This window comes from Vitis riparia, chromosome 16 (assembly GCF_004353265.1).
Source record: "Vitis riparia cultivar Riparia Gloire de Montpellier isolate 1030 chromosome 16, EGFV_Vit.rip_1.0, whole genome shotgun sequence".
Taxonomy (NCBI): domain Eukaryota; kingdom Viridiplantae; phylum Streptophyta; class Magnoliopsida; order Vitales; family Vitaceae; genus Vitis; species Vitis riparia.
The window spans coordinates 23,582,324-23,602,970 of record NC_048446.1 but is presented as its reverse complement, the minus strand read 5'-3'; the positions used below and the strand labels follow the sequence as shown (position 1 = coordinate 23,602,970).

The following is a 20,647-nucleotide window of genomic DNA, read 5'->3' as shown; positions in this document are numbered from 1 at the left end:
AAACATAATATCAACATTTCATATTTCTAAACAAATCTTTCTTTTACAAAATATTTTCAGATAATAATTTTTAAAAAGTATATTTCAAAATGTTTTTTGAAAACAATTCCAACTTAAGTGGCCATGCTTGTAGTCTGATTGGACGCCGAGGTGGACAACAGGTGGAGTCTTCGTTGACAAAATTAATGGTATGTTTATGTAATTAAGGGTTGTTTTTTCCTTATCATCCAATTTCTTAATTTTTTTAATCCTCTTACAAAGCAAGAAGCACCGTGACATACTAATTATCAATGCATACTTCATTATAAAATAAATTTTCTATAAATTTTTAATATTAAGAAGATTTATGACATCATTTACAACAAATAATAGATAATAAGCTCATAAATAATTTTCACGTTGAAAGGGTAGAAGGTGGCGGGCCCAGTTACCACCAGAGGCCCAGGCCCAAAAGCCCAAACCACTCACAAAGTCCGCGCTATATAACTCGGAAGGTCCACTCTTTCCCTCCATGGATCCCGAAATTCACTGGGTCGCCTCGATCGACTCGCCCGAGTTCACCCTCCTGACTCAGTCCCTAACTCAATCCTCACTCATCGGACTCGACGCCGAGTGGAAGCCCATTCGCACCCAGCAGTCCTCTTTTCCCACCGTGTCCCTCCTCCAACTCGCGTGCCAACTCGGTCCTCGACTCGGTCCCGACTCGGCTAAGTCCCTGGTTTTTCTACTCGACCTCTCGGCGATTCCTCTTTCCTCGATCTACGAGCTGCTGAGAGACGTGTTCGTTTCACCCGATGTTTTGAAATTAGGGTTTCGGTTTAAGCAGGATTTGATTTATTTGTCTTCCACCTTTTGCTCTCAAGGTTGTGATCCCGGATTTGATAGGGTAAGTGTTCTAATTTTCTGTGATTGTGTGTTTGATTGCCGAGAAAATGGAGGAAAAGAAGGAAAGAAAGTTAACGGTTGAATTTTACATTCTTTTGGTGTTTCTCATTGTGTTTTTGGTTGCCGAGAAAATGGAGAAAAAGGAAGACGGAAAAAAAAAGTTTGAATTTTATATGGTTTTATGATCCTCTGTTTGGTCACGGAGAGAGTGAAGAAAGAGAAAAGGAAATGAAAGCTGGAATGTAACGAGGTTTTTGTTTCAAAAGGGAAAAAAAAGGAGAAGTTACCTCAACCGAAGGAAATGGTTGTATTGTGCTCAGTTGAGTGGACGATTTATGTTTTTCTGGTGCTTTAGAGAGTGGATGATCAGATATGAAGTTTCTTTTACTTTCTCATGTTTTCCCAGCAGCCAAAAAGAGGCTTTTATTCTTCTCTACTTTTTACAGGAATTAGTAAATTTATAGAATCTAATGAGTTCGGCTTACTATGATAGTAGAGGAGATGCTTACTATACTATATAGACTGAGGTTTTGGCAATGTGACGGTTTGTGTAAAAGCACATTTATCTGAAAACTACTTGTGAGGGTGGTGGTGTTTGTTGGGAATGATGTGCAAGGATGAAAAATACTATTACAGTTCTTTTCTAATTTTTAACTTAATTTCCAGGACGTTGTATACATTCAATGAATATAATCTGTAAGATGCATGGATGTTACGGGAAATTTATTGATTGGTTGGTCCAGTAATTACTGTCATTACTTCAGAAAATGCACGAACATTTTAGATGTTATTCAATCTTTTCCCCCGATATGACCATTATAGAGCTAAGTTTGTGAAAAATGGTTCATGTGACTAAACCTCAGAACATAGATTGGAAGCTTTGTGGATTTGTAATTGCAATTGAAACTGATGGTTTTATTAGTAGAGAGAATTTGTGGCTAAGTATTTTTTTATTGAATGGTCAATCTTCAGTTATATAACCTATATCGAGAGTATGATGCATGTATTTAATAAAAAATGTTGAATAGGTGGAACCCTTTTTAGATATCACAAGCATATACAATTATCTGCAACATAAGAGCCTGGGAAGAAGGATACCAAAGGAAACCAAGAGCTTGGCTTCTATCTGCAAAGAGTTGTTGGGCATTTCTCTCTCAAAGGTCAGTCTCTTCAGAATGGAATTTCTGTTTATTTGAAGAACGAAATATGCTATATCTCTCTATAGCTCTTTTATGGTACCTGGATGTTATATATTTCAGTATGTGCGGTTAATTTCCAATTTTATAGAACATGGTGTCTATAAAATTAAGTAGACCACATTCTCAGGTTGGTAGTACTAAAATCAAAAGAATGAGGAGATCATTTTTTTGTATAGGCAAATAGGATAAAATGTATTAAAAGGCACTGCTTGCATGCATAGGGTGCACTCCCTTTTCTTGGCGCTCTTTATTACTAGATGCACTATTTTCTTGTAAAATAATAATAATGATAATGTCAAAAGATGGGAATATTATATTATTGATTTAATAACATACAGGGGAAAATATATAGACTAACAACAGTTAACTAAATCCCAACAAAACTGAGATACCAATCCTTAGAAAACATAGAAACAATCCCTATAAATCAGGGATAAGGCTCCCTGTAAATCAAGGATAAGGCTAACTAATTAAATCAAATATTTTTAACTTTCCTAACTAATCTTATCTAATACCAGCCAACATGTTTAGATGTATTGATGCAAGTATAAACAATGTCGGTAGCTTCTCTTGGGGGTAAGTGTTGAGTTGAAGACGTTTGAGATTGGCATAGAGGAGTTCAAAGGAAAGGTGCATGGGAAGATTTGTGAAAGAGGTCCCAGGTTCTCTTCATGGATCAGATTCGGAGGGAAAGGCTTGTCTTTGCTGCTAAAAGGGGTGGAGTCTTGTTGTGGTCTAAAGGAGAGCTCCGTTTTGGAAGTTTTGGTCGGAAGGAAATAGAGACTATAGTTTGGAAATCCATAGTAATAGAGTAGGGAGATTCTTGTTTTGTGTTGTGAGAGATGCGGAGAACAAAAGATTCACCTCGGCTTTTCTTGAAGGAAGAGGACTTGTTGGGGGTTGGAAACTTCTTGCTAGCAAACTGAGAAGTTTAGGAGTCTCTCCCCTTCAGGGGAATGGAGCTCTGTTGGAAAATCCCGTGCCATCTTAAGCTTCGCCCAGCAGATTTGAGGAAAAAATGGTCAATTGGACAGAGACATGGCAACTCTTCGGGATTGCTCTGCGCCTTGTGATGCTGTTTAGTTAGAAATTGAGAAAGAGGTCCTTGATAGAAATGAGGAGTTGCTGGGCAGGTGTCTCGTGGGTAATTGGGAGGGAGACACTGGCCGCCTCCCTGACCTCGTCTCCTTTGGGCTGTGGGCGAAAAACTCTTGGCTTTTGGAAGGGAACCTTTGGCTGTCAGACATGGGAGGAAACCTTTTGCTTCTGGAGTTTGAATTTGCAGATGAAGCGGAGAGGGTGTCTAAATAAGGGGTGAGATGTTTCAGAGGAAGAAGTTTCTGTTTAGAAAGATGGAATCCCTCCGTTGGATGTCTTGAGGGAGGAGGGGGTGTGCGCCTTGTGTGGGTCAGAATTTTGGGCCTTCCTCTGCATCTTCGGGGAAGAAATCTCTTCAAGAGGTTTGGGGATTTTTGCAGGAGATTTGTGGCTGTGGATGAAAATACGGCTGAACGCCGGAATCTTCAGTGGGCCAGAGTCCTCGTCAAAACCAGAGAATGGCAACATCCAAGCTCGTTGCAGGTGGTAGTTGGTTTTTCTTGTTTCGCTTTGCAACTGTGGTGGGAAGAAGAACCCTACATCTCCACTGTGCTTCCCTCTCATGGTTTTGGTGCGAGGAAGCTTAGGGTTGATGAGGTGGCCCTTGCACACGTTGAGGGAAGTGTGGGCACCTTGCCCTTTGCTTCAGAATCCTCTCTGCCGCTAGAAAAGCTACCCCCACCTATCTTGGGGAGTGATGCCCCTACCTCGGACAAGACCGAAGCTGTGGAGAGCCTTGCCTAGGCCTGCAAAGGTGCCTCTATGGACTTGGGCCAGCGTCCAGTTGCAAGGGCCCATTCGAGCTTGGCCTGTGCTAAGGCTTTCGGGCCTGGGCTGGAGAAGGCCCTTGTCTCTGCTAAGTTTAGGCCTCCTTTTAAGCCTGACGCCCCTACCCCCTCTAACGATTTAGGGCAAGGAAGCCCTAAGTGCCCGTCGTGTCTGAGGAAAAGAGCCTTCGCACCGACTCCTTGCACCGTTGGGACTCCTCAGATGGAAGCGATGATGTCGCCTGTAGCTGAGATTTCTTTCCCCGCTGAAACCCACAGCTCTCAAGGTAAGCCATCTTTTCCATCGAACTCTTCTAGAGGGGAATATTCTTCTTCTTCTACTCTTTTTTGGGCTCTGGGGACTGAGAGGGAATGGGGATCCTTCTCCGGTCTTGTGGAATTGTCGCCAAGGGAGGCTAAAGCATCACTGAATCCTCTGTCCAGGATGCTTAGAGATGGGTCAACGGTGGTATTGATTGATGCCTCGGCTCCTGTTTTGGAAAATGAGGCGTTAGTTTTGGTGGATTGTGATGTGGCAAAGCAGGGGGAATTGTCGGCAGAACTTCCTTGTGAAGAAGGGTGGTCAGAAGAGGAGTTTTCCAAACTAACCCACTTTAGCGAAGTCTTGGGAATGCCTGTCGAAGGGCATGAAGTTGAAATTCTGGCCCTGCTAAAGAAACTGAAGTTGAGGACTGGCAGAAGTACCCTTTGCAAGAGACGTAAGAAGAAAAAATCATGCTCTACCCGTTTTGAAAGAGAGTTAAAAGGATTGGAATGCTCAGTTAGTTATGGGGAGACATCAGGACTAGCTAAAAGAACCGACCAGAGCTCCTGGGAGTTGATTCCAGTTGATTAATGAGAATTAAAATCCTTTGTTGGAATGTTCGGGGGCTTAATGATATTGAGAAAAGAAAGCTGATCAAGGGTGTGGTGAGGAACCAGAAACCAGATTTAATTTGCCTAATGGAGATGAAGGTGAAAGAAATGTCAGTGCAAATGGTAAACTGTGTGGGTGTAGGAAGATTTCTTAATTGGGCATCAGTGGATGCTAGGGTTGCAGCAGGAGACCTTCTATTTTGGGATAATAGTCTTGGAAAAGTTGGAGGTGGAAAGTGGAGGGTACTCCATTTCTGTTCGTTTCAGAAACTGTGCTGATGGTTTTACTTGGATTTTCTCTGGAGTATACGGGCCAGTGATTGGTAGTGAGAAGGAAGATTTTTGGGAGGAGCTAGGAGCCATCCATGGTCTTTGGGAGGGACCCTTGGTGCATAGGAGGGGGCTGTAAGATTCCCAGAGGAAAGAAGGAATGCCCCAAGACTCACGACTGAAATGAGGAGATTTTCAAAGGTGATAAGGGATTTGGGGTTGAGGGATTTTCCTCTGGCTGGAGGCCCTTTCACTTGGATAGGGGTTTTGAATTCTCAGGTTGCCTCTAGATTGGATTGCTTCTTTATTTCGGACCAATGGGAGCACCACTTTTCTGCCATTACTCAGTCCGCTCTCCCTCGTTTGGTTTTTTATCACAGCCCCATAGTCCTAGAAGCTGGAGGCTTCTCATCAAGAAAAAACCCCTTCCGTTTTGAAAATATGTGGTTGAAGATCGAAGGTTTCAAAGACCTAGTAAGCAGTCGGTGGAATGGTTACTTTGTTGAAGGCTATAGTAGTCACTGCATTGCTGAGAAACTAAAAACGCTCAAGAAGGATTTGAAGAAATGGAACAGGGAGGTGGTAGGTAATGTCTTGTACAATAGAGCAGAGGCCTTTTCCCTCCTGCAGAGTTGGGAGGCCAAGGAGAATGAAAACTCTCTTATTCCTGGGGAGGTTGAGGCTAAAAGGCTGACTCTTGAGGACTACAATAAGTGGGCCTTTCTGGAAGAAACTTCTTAGAGACAGAAGTCAAGAGAAATCTGGTTAAGAGAAGGTGATAAAAATACCAAGTACTTCCACAAAATGGCCAATGTTAGGGCAAGGAGGAACTTCCTGTCAAAATTTAGAGTGAATGAGGTGTCTTTCTCTTCTACTGAAGAAATCAAAGGAGTTTGCAGAGCCTACCATTCCCTCCTCTCAGAATCAGGGGATTGGAGGCTAAGTATTAATGGCCTAAACTTTAAGGTGCTGGGGAAAGATTCAGCCAGCAACTTAGAGGTGATGTTTTCTGAGGAAGAAATTTTTGCAGCCTTAAGTAGCTGCTGTGGTGATAAAGCCCTAGGCTCGGACGGTTTCACAATGGCTTTTAGTTGTTTTGTTGGGATGTTGTTAAATCAGATATTTTGGGGCTCTTTAGAGAGTTTTATCTCCATGGGACCTTCCAAAGAAGCTTAAATTCCACATTCCTTGTGCTCATTCGTAAAAAGGAAGGAGCCGAAAACCTAAGAGATTTCAGGCCAATCAGCCTGGTAGGGAGTGTGTACAAATTGCTTGCCAAGGTCCTTGCTAATAGGCTGAAATTGGTGATGGGGGAGGTGATTTCTAATTCTTAGCAAGCTTTCATCCAAGGGAGACAGATTCTAGACGTTGTTCTAATTGCTAGTGAGGCCTTTGATTCTAGATTGAAAGACAACACGCCGAGCCTCCTCCTTAAGATGGATATTGAGAAGGCATTTGACCATGTCAATTGGGACTTTCTTATGGTTGTGATGTCCAAGATGGGATTTGGGCATAGATGGATCAATTGGATGAAATGGTGTTGCTTTACGACTACCTTCTCAATCCTCATCAATGGGAGCTCTTTGGGCTTCTTTCGTAGCTCTAAGGGATTGAGACAGGGCGACCCCCTTTCCCCCTATCTTTTCCTTTTGACCATGGAAGCTCTTAGCCAACCGCTGTCAAGTGCAAGAAATGGTGGCTTTATTTCCGGTTTCAAAGTGGGAGGAAGGGGAAGAGAGGGGCTAATTGTGTCCCATCTCTTGTTTGTCGATGATACTTTGATTTTCTGTGATGCTGATGCAGAACAATTGCAATATCTTAGTTGGACTTTTATGTGGTTTGAGGCGATTTCAAGGTTAAAAGTTAATTTGAGCAAAAGTGAGGCCATCCCAGTGGGTGAAGGCGTTCCTATGGAAACTCTTGCCCCGGTCTTGGGTTGTAAGATTAGGAGTTTACCCACTTCCTACTTGGGTCTCTCCCTTGGGGCCCCTTACAAATCCACTAGGGTGTGGGATGTAGTGGAAGAAAGATTCAAAAAAAGGTTGTCTCTGTGGAAAAGGCAATATCTCTCAAAAGGTGGCCGACTTACCTTGCTAAAAAGCACCCTCTCTAGCCTCCCAACCTACTTTCTTTCTCTCTTTGTGATTCCCAAGAGAGTGTGTGCAAGGCTCGAAAAGATTCAAAGGGATTTCTTATGGGGCGGAGGCGCCTTAGAGAATAGACCCACTTGGTAAGTTGGAAGATTATTTGTGCTGCTAAAAAAGATGGAAGCCTGAGCATCCGCAGCCTAGCTGCCTTTAATAAGGCCTTACTTGGGAAGTGGTTGTAGAGATTTGCTAATGAGAATGATCCCCTCTGGAAGCAAATTATCACTGGAAAGTACAACCTTCAAGAGAAGGGGTGGTGCTTTAAAGGTGTAAGAGACCGTTATGGTGTGGGGGTTTGGAAGGCCATCAGAAATGGTTCGGAGAATATTAGAACTCACTCCCGCTTCATCGTAGGGGATGGTACTAGAGTGAAATTTTGGAAGGACTTGTGGTGTGAAAATCAATCTTTGGAAGATTCTTTCCCAAACTTGTTTAATTTAGTAGTCAACAAAGAAGGATGGGTTGTTGAGGCTTGGGAGGAGGATGGGGTTGGGGGTAGCTGGGGGCTATGTTTTAATAAACACCTAAATGATTGGGAGGTGGGGGAAGTAGAAGGCTTGTTAAGTAAGCTTCATCCTTTGACCATTAGAAGAGGAGTGAATGACTTGCTTTGGTGGAGAGAGAACAAGAATGGGACTTTCTCAGTCAAGTCTTTTTATGACTCGTTCTCAAGGGGCACTAGACCTCCTTTCCCGGCTAGAGTTATCTGGACACCTTAGGTTCCAATTAGGGCTAGCTTCTTTGGTTAGGAAGCTACTTGGAGCAGGCTACTCACCATTGATAGCCTAAAGAGAAGTGGTTGGAACATCTCCAACAGGTGCTATTTGTGCAAAAATGAAGAGGAAACCACATATCACCTTCTTTTGTTTTGTGAGAAGGCTAGAATGTTATGGCTTCTGATCTTCTCCCTTTTTGGGGTGCAATGGGTGATGCACTCCTTTGTTAGGAGGAACCTCTTGGGATGGCATGGTTCTTTTATGGGCAAGAAAAGGGAGAAAGCTTAGAGAGCTGCCCCCCTCTGCTTATTGTGGACCATTTGGAAAGAAAGGAATAGGAGGGCCTTCGACAATGTTGAGAGGACTAACCAAAAAATTAAATCTATTTTTTTGTACACTTTTGTGAATTGGGTTAGGGTGTATATAGAGGAACACACTTTCTCTTTGATTGATTTTGTAGATTGGTTAGCTACCAAGTAAGGGACAGGCTTGTTGCCTTGTTGTTTTTTGTTCTTTTGTTCAATGGTATACTCCATGTATGCTCTTTAGCCTCTTTGGATTTTAATGAATTTTTCCTTTACCTATCAAAAAAATACCAGCCAACATGTTTACATGGTTGACTTCGACACTCTCCCTCAAGTTGGCCAGTGGATATCATCCATTCCCAACTTGCGAACAATAGTCTGAAAGACTGAGCCGCTTAAGTCTTTGGTTAGCGCATCAACACTTTGACTATTGGTAGGTAGAAGCGGTATGCAAATCAATCCACTATCTAGTTTCTCTTTTATGAAATATCTATAAACTTCAATGTGTTTGGTCCGATCATGTTGTACATGATTGTGTGCAATGTTGATTGCTAACTTTTTATCACAATAAAGTTTCATAGGTCTTCCCCACAAAACCTTTAGATATTCTAAGATGATTTTTAGCCACAGAAGTTCACAAACTCCTAATGCCGCCTTGAATTCAGCCTTTGCACTTGACCTTGCAATTACATTCTACATTTTGCTTCTCCATGTTACAAGGTTTCCACCAAGAAAAGTACAATATCCTAATGTTAATCTTTTGTCATCAATAGATCCTACATAGTTTGCATCCATGTAGCCATCTAGTGTCAGCTTTTCTCCTTTCTTGAATAATATTCCTCTTCCCAAAGTTCCCTTGTGATATCGTAAAATCCGATGTGCTACTTGGAGATGGACCGTTTTGGGATTATGCATAAATTGGCTCATCACTCCTACTGCATAAGCTATGTTTGGTCTTGTATCTGAAAGATAAATCAATCTACCAACTAGCCTTTGATAGGGCTCTCTATCCATCACCATGTCTTCAACTACTTCACAAAGCTTTTGATTTTGCTCAATAGGAGTTTTCACTAGTTTACACCCAAGTTTTCCTATTTTAGTTAGCAAATACAACACATACTTTTGTTATTGATAAAAAATAAATAAATAAATAAATACAACACATACTTTTGTTAAGATATAAAAACCCTATGTCGAGTGTGAGCAACTTCAATGCCAAGAAAGTGTTTTAACCTGCCAAGTTCCTTAATTTCAAATTCTTGATCTAGACATTTTCTCAAAGCTTCTCTACTTTCCAAGTTATCTCTTGTTCTAACTATATCATCTGCATAAATTAACAAGGCAATTACTCCCCTTGAAGTTGAATGTTTAATAAAGAGTGTGTGATCACCTTGACTTTGCTTATATCCCATAGCTTTCATTACTTTGGCAAATCTACTAAACCAAGTTATGGGGGATTGTTTCAACCCATAAAGTGTCTTCTTCAATTTATACACCTTGTTACTTTTTGACTCAAAACCTGTAGGAACTTTCATGTAGATTTCTTCATCAAGATCACCATGTAAGAAGGGGTTCTTAACATCATATTGTTGCATATCCTACTCATGGTTGGCAGTTAGAGACAAAATCCTAACATCCTACTAGTTTTTTTTCTTTAGGTAGCTCAACCAATTTCCATGTTTTATTTTTTTTTTTCAAGAGCCTCCATCTCAACTCTTATATATTTTTTCCACTCTTTATGATCCAATGCTTTAGAAATAGTTTTTGGGATGGTTATAGTGTTTGGATGAGTAAGGAAGCTTTTATGACTGCCAAATAACTTCTCATAAGACACAAAGTGAGATAGTGGGTATAAAGGATGTTGGGTACACTTTCTCACACCCTTCCTAATAGCAATAGGAAGATCATAATCATCCAAAGGCTTGGGAACAGAGACATCACCTTCATAAGCTTCAAAGCAAAAACATTACCTTAATACCATTACCTCTATCATTAGCACCAAGGTTTAGTTCTAATTCTAGGACCTGCATAGATTGAATAGTGGATTCTCTCCTCATTTAATAGACTTGTAGTGAGCAAGTAGCACTATGAATATGTTTATCCTTTCCCATGGGACTTTGGGTTGATTGGATCTATTTTATTATAAGATGGTGGCTCATTTGGTGACAATGGTGGTGGAGACAAAGATGATGATGAAGATGAGGAGAGTGAAAGATCAAGCAAAAACAAATCTTTATCTTTATCTTCCAGAATGATGTCTCCCCCTAAAGATAAGGTTTGGCAAAATAACTTTCATGTTCAACAAATGTTACATCAACGAAGACAAGGAATTTTTTTATTGGAGGATGATAACATTTATATCCTTTTTGCATAGATGAATACCCGACAAAGATGCACTTAAGAACTCTTGGATAAAGTTCACCCCTATGATGGGAATGAATATGAACGAATGACACATAACCAAATATTCTAGGGGTGAGATGGTTTGTGGTTTTGAAATCAAGAAAGAATTTTGAAAAAAGTTGCATAGGAGTTTTGTGATAAAGGACTTGAGAAAGTAATCTGTTTATAAGATGAGAAACGGTTTAAACAGCTTCTCCCCAATAATTTTTTGGAAGAGAAAGGCGAGTAATTGCTAGAAGATGACCATTCTTCCTTTATGCCACTTTGTTTTTTTTGTAGTGTGTCAACATATGAAGACTTGTGAATTATTCCTTTTTCTTAAAAGAATGGAGATAAGGTTTGACTAAAATACTCCCTAGCATTATTTGATTGAATCCTCTTTAGTTTAGTTCTACCCTGAATTGATTTTTAATTGTGTAAAAGAATGTTTGGAAGGTAGAGTGAACATCATATATATATTTTTTTTTTCACAAAAAAACTCGACACATGAGTACAATTATCAATAAAAAAAACAAACCAACAGGGCCTAGAAACATTTGGAACTATCGAAGATCCCCAAACATCACTTGGATAAGAGCAAAAGAGATGGCATTCTTTTATTATTTATTAGAAAAGAAGTACGTTTGTGTTTTGCAAGTTCATAGACATCACAATGAAATATTCCCATGTCAATCCCTTTAAACAAATATGGAAATATAATTTTAAGAACACTAAACAATGGATGACCAAGACGAAGATGATGCAACCAAAGTTCGTTTTTATTTGAAAGAGATGACTCATAAAAGAATGAAAAAGGAAAATTATTACTAGTGCTATTTTGCTCATCGGATACTTCAAGATGGTAGGGTCCATTCTTCTCTCTAGCAGGTTTAATCATCTTCCCCATTCCCTGGTCCTGAATTTCACAATGTGTAGAAGAAAATGCTACAATACAATTGAAATCCTTTGTCAATTTATGAATTGAGACAAGATTTATGGACAATTTAGGCACATGCAAAATATTCTTTAAAACAAATTTTGAATTGATAACAATACTTCACTAGCAAGATATGGTACTTTGATTACAATTGCTAGTCAGTGAGATATTGTTATCAATACTATTCTCAATTACTGATAAAAAAAAAAAAAAAAAAACATATTCTGTAGATATCTTTTTATTACTAGGACAAGGGCTGTAAGTGACAAAATCATGGGAAGACTTAGTCATATGATATGTGGTCCCAGAATCAACTACCCAAGATCTTGTTGTGGGTAGATCCAAGACGCTAAGAGTAAGGGATTGAGATATATTACTTGAAAAGGCCAAGGAACAAGTACTTGAACCTGTTGATTTCTCTGAAGTTCCCAGAATTTTTTTTAGCTTTTCAATCTCTTCTATGTTAAACTCAACTTGGTCCTTAAAAGAGTTTGTTTTTCTTCTTGGTTGCATTGTGGTTACACGTGACTGTCCTTGTCCCATTGTTGGTCCATTCTTTACTGCCTGGTTTATGCTATTTGTTTGGGCATGCTGAAAGTTTGTGGCCTTATCATGAAGTTTCCAACATTTTTCCCTGATGTGCTGTGGTTTTTTGCAATACATACACACCACTGGATCTTTGTTTCCAGCCTTTGATATCTCCAGCCACTTACTTTCATTTGTCATTCCACTATAATAAGTGCTTGGTTAGTGATCTACTCCACTACTCCTTGCATTAGCACCCCTTACCACCATAGCAAAACTTTCCACTGGTTGAGCTTTTAACATGACCCCTCTCCTACTTTCCTCTCCTTGGATTATTCCAATAGTTTTATTCAATGATGGAAGGACTTCTTTTCTAAGAACTTGGACTCTAACAGCAACAAATTCAGCATTTAATCCAGTAAGGAAAGTATAAGTTCTGTCTTTCTCCATAAATCTCTTTAGAATGGTAGTATCTTCACTACATTTCATCTCAAAATATTGATAAGAATCCAATTCTTGCCACAAGTTCTGTAAGATATTGCAGTATTCAGTAATAGAGCAATTTCCCTGTTTAGTAGTTGAGATTCTAGTCTTGATATCATAGATTTGGGCAGCATCATGAACCTTTAATCAAGTCTGTTTACACATGTCCCAAATATCCTTTGCTATCTCCAAGAACATGCAAGTATCACTCACTTAATGCATCATGGAATTCCATAGCCATGACATAACCATAGAATCAGCTTTGTCCCAAGCGTCAAACTTTGGATCCCCTAGCTTCAAACCCTTTTTAAAGGGATGACTCAATTTGCCCTTCCCTTTCAAAAAGGTTCAAACAAATTGAGACCACTTCAAGTAGTTTTTTTCCATTTAACCAATAGTTTGGTTGAATATTCTGCAAATCTCCGGGTAGAACTGTGCTAGGCGTCTTTGTCTCTTGAATCTCAAATTTGTTTTGGATAAAAAAGTAAATTGGAGACCTCAGTTCCATTGGACATGATGACGTTGTGAGGGAAAAGAGGAAAAAAGCTTATGGGTAATGAAGGCCGAAGAAATAAAGAGAGTTTTCTGGGTAAATTGATATGGCAAACAGGAGAGTTTCTGGGCTAAAAAAAAAAAACTTTGCAATTGGCAATGAATGCTGAAATAAAAAGCTAATATATTGCTTCAAGATACTTTGTTTTGGATAAAAAAAAAAAAAGAAAAAAAAAAAAGAGGAACATTTGGTATTGCAGCAATTTAAATAAATGAGACAGCAAATGCTTAGAAAAAAAAAATTCATTGATGAAGGCTGAAAAGAAAATATCCCAAGGAGCCAAATTCAGCTCTAGCACCATGTGAAAAGGTGGGAATATTATATTATTGATTTAGCATGTACAGGGGAAAATATATAGGCTCTAGCACCATGGGAACATTTAACCAAATCCCATTAAAACTGGGATACCAATCCCTAGAAAACAACCCCCTATAAATCAGGGATAAGGCTAACTAATTAAATCAAGCCCTTGAGGCCTAGCTCAAGTGGTAAAGGGATGGGGAGGGTTTGTGGGAGGTTCCAGCTTCAAGTCCTTACGGGGGCAAAAATTTACCTATCCAAAAAATTAAATCAAATATTTACAACTTTCCTAACTAATCCTATCTAACCCCAGCCAGCATATTTACCCAGTTGACTTCATCAAATAATAATAATAATAAAATGTATTAAAGGCGCCTGACGAAAAGGGATTGATACCCTATTATACAGGAGGTATACAAAGCGCACTCAAATTTCTTAGAGATCATTTACACATCAATGACTGGACCTGGTGACTCTGTCAGGTTTTTCCTTAGGAAGGGAGCTACCCAATATCTGTAGGAATGCTTAAAGCATTTCAATATCTTCAGTCAAGCACTCGTGTTCAGGCATCTTCAGAATATTGTTATTTTAACTGTTTGTAATGATAGTATATGATATGTAACTATAGAGATGCCTAAGTATATTAGGTTTCTTTGAGTCATGTTGCTGGAATTCTCATTCATAGACATAGCTTTGGCACATATCCAAATTACTTGAGGAGATATTGGTTCACTGGAATCATTTGTATGTGGCATTAGATGACCATTTTTATTTGCTTGGCATGTATAAAAAATTGTTTAGAGATATGAAGGCTGGGTTCTGCTTATTCTCATGGAATTAAGATTGTAATCTGTATATTAATTGCTATAATAAATATTTGATGCAATTTAACTTTTTTTAGGAACTTCAATGTAGTGATTGGTCGCACCGTCCACTTACAGAAGAGCAGAAAACATATGCAGCTACAGATGCACACTGCTTGCTTGAAATATTCAACATCTTCCACTTCAAAGTTGCTGAAAAAGGTTTGAGTGTGTGATATTCTAAATTTGCAGAACTGTTGAGATTTGTCTTGTAGATTTTATCTGGGAGTTTTGTCTTGCTAATGTGTTAGGGAGCTTAGGTTAGGGACTAAAGAGTTTAGTTTTTAGATAACCTTATGCTTGTTATTGTTATGTCTTTGAAGATTCTCATCATGTGCAAACGACTAACTATAAATTGTCTTCCTTATGATTTCTACAATGATTACAACTATGAATGGCACTAAGGAAATGTGCCATTTGGAAGCAGATCTGTAATCTTAGTAGGGTGTCATTGCACATCCCAAAATTTTGGATGGTTCAATGGGTTCATGTAATCTTAAACGATCCTCCAAAGGTGAGTGCTTTCTGATTTGTTTGTCTTGGGAACAGGAACTACACAATTTTGAGAGTGCATATGTGCATTCACATGATTTTAATTGGAAATCCTATAAAGATCACTAAGCTGAATTCTAATGAATAGTTTGAGAAACTAATTTTCATTTATGCATATGGATACTGCTGGTTCCTGGTTTTAAGCTCTACTCGTAACTCAATCCACAATTTTCCACAATTTCCTTTTTGCACTGCCCCTCGTCAGTCTCACACTTTTTTATCCAAAGAGTTACCAATGGTCCAACATCCTTTTTTCTCTATACTTGTTGCCACTGCATTTATGGTGCATGAACATATTCAGCCTAAGTGTAGTTGTGGAACAAAAAACATAGAAGATCCCCATTATACGAAGCATGTTTCACTGTGAAATCCAGAGAGGTCCTTTTGATCATTTGTTCTATATAACTTACACATTCGATTCTTGATATTGTAAACAGCTTGATTATGAATTTCTTCAACTGTCTATTGCAGGAAATTCTTTTTGTAGTGCCACTGAACAGCGTTTCTCAAATGTGGATCGCGGGTTGAAACAGATTCTTGAGAATCCTGATATTTGTCATAAACTTCTGAGGAGCAAGTTTTTTGATGCTGTAGATATAGTTCGAGCTACTACATCTGAATTTCCTCAGAGAAAAGCTACTTTAGAGGAAGTTGTTTCATGGTCATCATGCAGAAATACCATCCCTATGGATGATTCCCTCTTTAGCATTGTTAGGAAATATGGTGAAAGAATTTTGTTGAAGGAATCTGACAGAAAGCCTAAAACCAAGAAGAAAGGGAAAAAACAATCTTCAGCAGTTTGCAAAGAGAAGCAAATAGAAATTTTTGATGAGTGGTGTAGCCCCCCACCATGGGATTTGACCTTGGGGGGAGATGGATGCCCTAAGTTTCTATGTGATGTGATGGTATGTTTCGATTTATATTTTGTGTATGCGCTACTTTCGTTCCAGGGTTTAGGTTTTCACACAGCATGTTCTCATAGTTGTAATGGCTCAGAATAAAACACTTTCTTCCTTCCCTTCTCTATGTTCATTTGAGTTTTCATTTAAATGTCACCTAGAATTTAAATAGTCGTGATCAGATTATAAGAATGGTGCTAATTGAACATTTACTCAGGTGGAAGGCTTAGCAAAGCATTTACGATGTGTTGGGATAGATGCTGCAATACCATATTCAAAAAAACCTGAATCTAGGTTTTCCTCTCACTGTAGTTTCAATTATTTTTTAATTTATTTAACAATGGAACTAGTTTTAACATCATGTTTGATATTTATTTTCTATGTAAAATATAATCTTTAACCCCTTTATTTATTATTCATTCTTTTTAGGGAGTTAATTGATCAAGCACGGAAAGAGAATAGGGTGCTCTTGACGCGAGATTCCAAGCTATTGAGACATGAGTATTTGATAAAAAATCAAATATATAGGGTGAAGAATCTTCTCAAAAATGAACAGCTACTTGAGGTATACATGCAGTTGTTTGCCAAAGAGGGAAATTAAAAAGTGTGCATATTCTATGAAAAGAAACTTTAGAAAATATTTTTTTTTTTTAATGATTGAAAGTTGTTTGTTTGGAATTATGTGACTATGCAAATGATAGATAAATGAAAAGTGAGAAAATGTAGGTTTTTCATCCAATTCAATGACTTGAAATCTAAGCATCCAATTTTGGAATTTGTTTTGGTGCTCTTCTGATGACAGTAAAGTATTGAAATGGTACTTTACAATCTTGCTCAAGTATTGGTGGCTTAGTTTAAATTGTTTAAATAGATTCTTTGTTCTTATCTGTTGAACTACCAATTTTCCTAAAAGCATAGTCTTATAAGATTTGGGCCCACAATATACATCATGCACTTTAACACCCTCTCTCATGTGTAGCCTCCATTTTAGGCTTCCATATGGGCCTAATAATAGGTAAATAAACATGCAGTGACGATGTTACAATGCTTGACCTTCCACCAAACAAGGCTTTGCTTCTATATTGAACTACCAATTTTCCCGAAAGCTTAAACTTGTAAGATTTGGACCACAATTTATATCATGCACTCTAACATCATCCAATATGTCAGTTTACACTTAGAAAATGTTACACTGCTGAATTATCATAAGTCTACAGCATCCTAGGACCTCATAGAAGATCACTATAGAGTGTGGTCATTGTTGACATGAGAATTCTTACCACTATGTCTGTTATAGATTGTATTTACTGTTTTTCTATATACTAATAAGGAATTGGGTTTGTCAATCATCTGATACGTTGGTGTAGCAATGCCTGAATTTGAATTATTGTTGTAGGTAATCGAAACATTCCAATTGAAAATTTGCGAGGATCAGCTAATGTCAAGGTGCACCAAATGCAATGGGAGGTTTATCCAAAAGCCGCTAACAGCAGAAGAGGCCAGTGAAGCTGCAAAAGGTTTCCAAGTAATTCCCAACTGCTTGTTTGACTCAAATCTAGAATTTTGGCAGTGCATGGACTGCAACCAACTTTACTGGGAGGTAATGTTTGTCAATTCCTTTAAGCCTTACTGAACTATTCAAACTATCCATCAGGGATCTGGGTGTTAAATAAATTGATTAAACTGACCTGATAATGTACTTTTCTCTTACTGAGCCCCTGTTTCATAAGGGCTACATATTGTGTCACATGTTTGGTGAACTTTCGTCGTCACATTGTCAAACAATGTTCAAATATTTATGGTATGTAACAAGAACCAATTGGTATGACAGCCTATGAGCTGGAAGAGAGGCCCAGTGGGCTTGAAGATGATTCCTAGCTTGGCCACCTTGTTCATAAGAAAATAGACAGAAGAAAGGAGTTCAAGTGAGGTCATGATTTGGTGGTGTTGCATACAAGTGGGTGGCAGCTGAAGGCACTGTGAAAGATTGCCACTATACCATTTGTAGGTTCCCCTAGAGAACTACTGACTGTTAGCTATGCTGACATGCAGCAGCATGCTATTAATAGAGCTAATGCAAATAGGTACATGGGAATCAATCTACATCAAGTAAGAATTAATGCCAGTTTCCAGCAGGATTCTCAGTTCTCCAGCCTCTTTGCTTTTTCCTTTCTAGAACTACTGCCCCTATCCCATCATTCACTTCAAGCTTCGTTTATCAGTCACCAATCATCATAGGAGAAAGGCTGCTGTTAAATTTTGAACCTTAGTTAAGGGAAGACATGGATTGCAGGTAGAAGTATCCAATTCTTCCGCCTTCCAGGGTTAGGTAAAATCCAAACATCATCAACATGACTGATAGTTCCTGTGAATTCCATAATGCTAGCACTAGGATGTGGGAGACTTAAGAAAGTTGATTCTAACCTCTCCTTTCAGTTAGATGCTTTGTCTCCCTGTCCTTTGATGGGTCAAGGCGTCTCATCTTACAGCCACTTGACATTGTGGCCATAGCTTCTGATCTCCCAAATGGGCTAGTAGAGTTCTCCTAGAGGTGACCAGAATTTTAGGATCCATTTTTAATTGGTCCCTCCAATATATCTAGGCCCCCCAGGATATTTATTAGATTGGAATTTGGAAACCCACCTGAATGGATCATAGTAAATGATAAAGCAACTCAATTATGCAAGTAGACGTCTGTATCACACCAAATATAACATCACTAGTGAAAACTTTGAGCTTACAACATCCTGTTTGGTTACTTTATTTAAAATTTAACTTTGAACTCATCAGATTGGGCAATAATCTGCTTCCAACCAACTCTGGCTAACATGTTTACATTCATGTCATTGTTACAGGGAACCCAATATCACAACGCAGTCCAGAAGTTCATCAACGTCTGCAAGTTGAATGAGTAGCTTGAAGTCCAATACATATGCATGATGTTAAACTATTTGCTTCTGTATCATATTCGTTCATCTGTTGATATAGCGTGTACTGTCATCCATATCAACCCATCACTCTGACATACCACCACTTGGTTTTTGCGAGATATGTAATGTTCAACTGGGTGGGGCCTTTACCTGATAGGGGAAATCTCCCTACCAGAAATGGAGAATCTGAGATGACACCAGAAATAGATTTGGTTTGGAGGGGGGTGGGTCGGTGGGAACAGGTTTTTTTTATCTATGATCGTGTACATGATTTTCATTTCTTAGACCATTTTCAGTTGAAGCCATGTAATTGATATCATCCAGAAAAATGATCTTCCTTGTGCATTTATCCCCAAATTGTATTGATTTAAAAGACACCCATGCTGACAAGCTTTTATCATGCAGGTGAATGATACTCGGCACATAGTTGATTCTGATGTCAGAGTTGATGTTCCAACCACAACTATGTCTTAACAACTCCGAATTTTTGCCACAGTAAGTCTAGATTAGATTAATTTTTGCTATTAAACTAAGAAAATTGATGCGAATAATGAGACTCATTAGGGTTTTTGCTTCATTTGTTTAATGTAGGTGTCAAATTGCTGTTTGACTAATAATATGTTATTCTGATTTTTCGAGCTGGGTTATCAAAGCACTAACATATTATATCATTGATTTAGCATTATTGAATTGATTAATCAAACTTAATTGTTAGGCATGCATGGACTTACAAGAACAGAGCACCACCACTTGGCTAAGGAGGAACCTTTAGCCCCAGAGTTGAAAATGCCCCACAATTTAATTCTTCTTAGTGGGTTGGACCCACCCTAGAAGAAAAGGTCTCTTTCCTGGAAAGATTGTGTGTTCAAAAGTAGGAAATGCCTTCTCTATTAAGCAATAAGGAAGGCAATATGTTGGGTTCTTTTCTAGGGTTTCTTTTTTTAATTCATGTCAAAGGTGGGTGTCTAGTATTTTTATGGTTGGTTCACATTCTATGAGCCCTTTTCTGTAGGGCATTAAGGTGTTTATAGGGATCATTTTTATTCTTAGGAGGGTCCATTTGAATCTTGGAAGTTTCAGGGAGAGTACAGGGGCAAAAGCTAAGGAGAGAGATGAAAGAAAATAAGAAAAGTGAAGGGAAAAAAAAAATACTAGAATAGTTTTGAATTTAGTTGAGTGCTTCACAGTAAACCAAACGAAAAATATAAGTGTTCTTTCTGATTTTTGTCTTTTCTTGGTACCTTTTAGGATCCAATTAGTCAAAGACTCCGGTTGTTGTTGTTGTTGTTTTTTCCTCTGAAGACGAACGTTATTCAAATATTATTTGTAAATAATTTTGTCCAAATGCAAAAAAATTGAAAAACTTTGAATTCAGGTGAAATTTGAAGTTTGAATGACAGTTTGCATCAATCTTACTTCAGATTTTACATAAATAGAAAATGTCTTTTCCTGATCATGACTTGTGATCGTGTTTTAGGGGTTTTTTTTTTTTTTTTATATAAAAGAAGAATGAAAAATTCTAAAACTAATTTTCAAAATTACTTTACATTTTCTGTTGCTTTTCTTTTTATCTTCTCTTTTGAAAATCCAAACAAAGATTGCCTGGATTGATAATGGTACACAAGTGGGACAAGAGTGAAGTGGAAGTTAAAGTCTTGAGGTGGGAATGGAATTCCATTAGCTAAACTACATGGGGCTGGCAAAATGAAAGTGAAATCTCAAATCATTTCATTTTCACGTTTCATTTCAAATCATATTGACACTTTTGATCTTGCACGTGGATTATGAAAACGGGAGGGAAAATTATTGCGGTCTTTTCCTTAATTAAAGGTCACATTTAGGTGTGTGGGGATCCTGGAATGAGATTCCTATGACCCACACCCCTAGTTGAAATCATTTATGACTATCTACCAGTAGAGTATGAGAACCTGGCCATGGCCTCTGGCGTGCCTTAAGATGT

General features: G+C 38.5%; 1 protein-coding gene across 1 annotated transcript; it reads left to right on the top strand.

Annotated features, from left to right (window-relative positions):
- Positions 1-511: 511 nt before the first annotated feature.
- Positions 512-19,358, top strand: LOC117933442. Its single transcript, XM_034854797.1, has 10 exons — positions 512-886; positions 1,914-2,045; positions 14,345-14,468; positions 15,330-15,763; positions 15,975-16,051; positions 16,187-16,322; positions 17,154-17,357; positions 18,613-18,929; positions 19,093-19,182; positions 19,279-19,358. The coding sequence occupies exons 1-8, from the start codon at positions 512-514 to the stop codon at positions 18,670-18,672; spliced, it is 1,542 nt and encodes a 513-aa protein (XP_034710688.1). The 3' UTR covers positions 18,673-18,929; positions 19,093-19,182; positions 19,279-19,358.
- Positions 19,359-20,647: the final 1,289 nt, after the last annotated feature.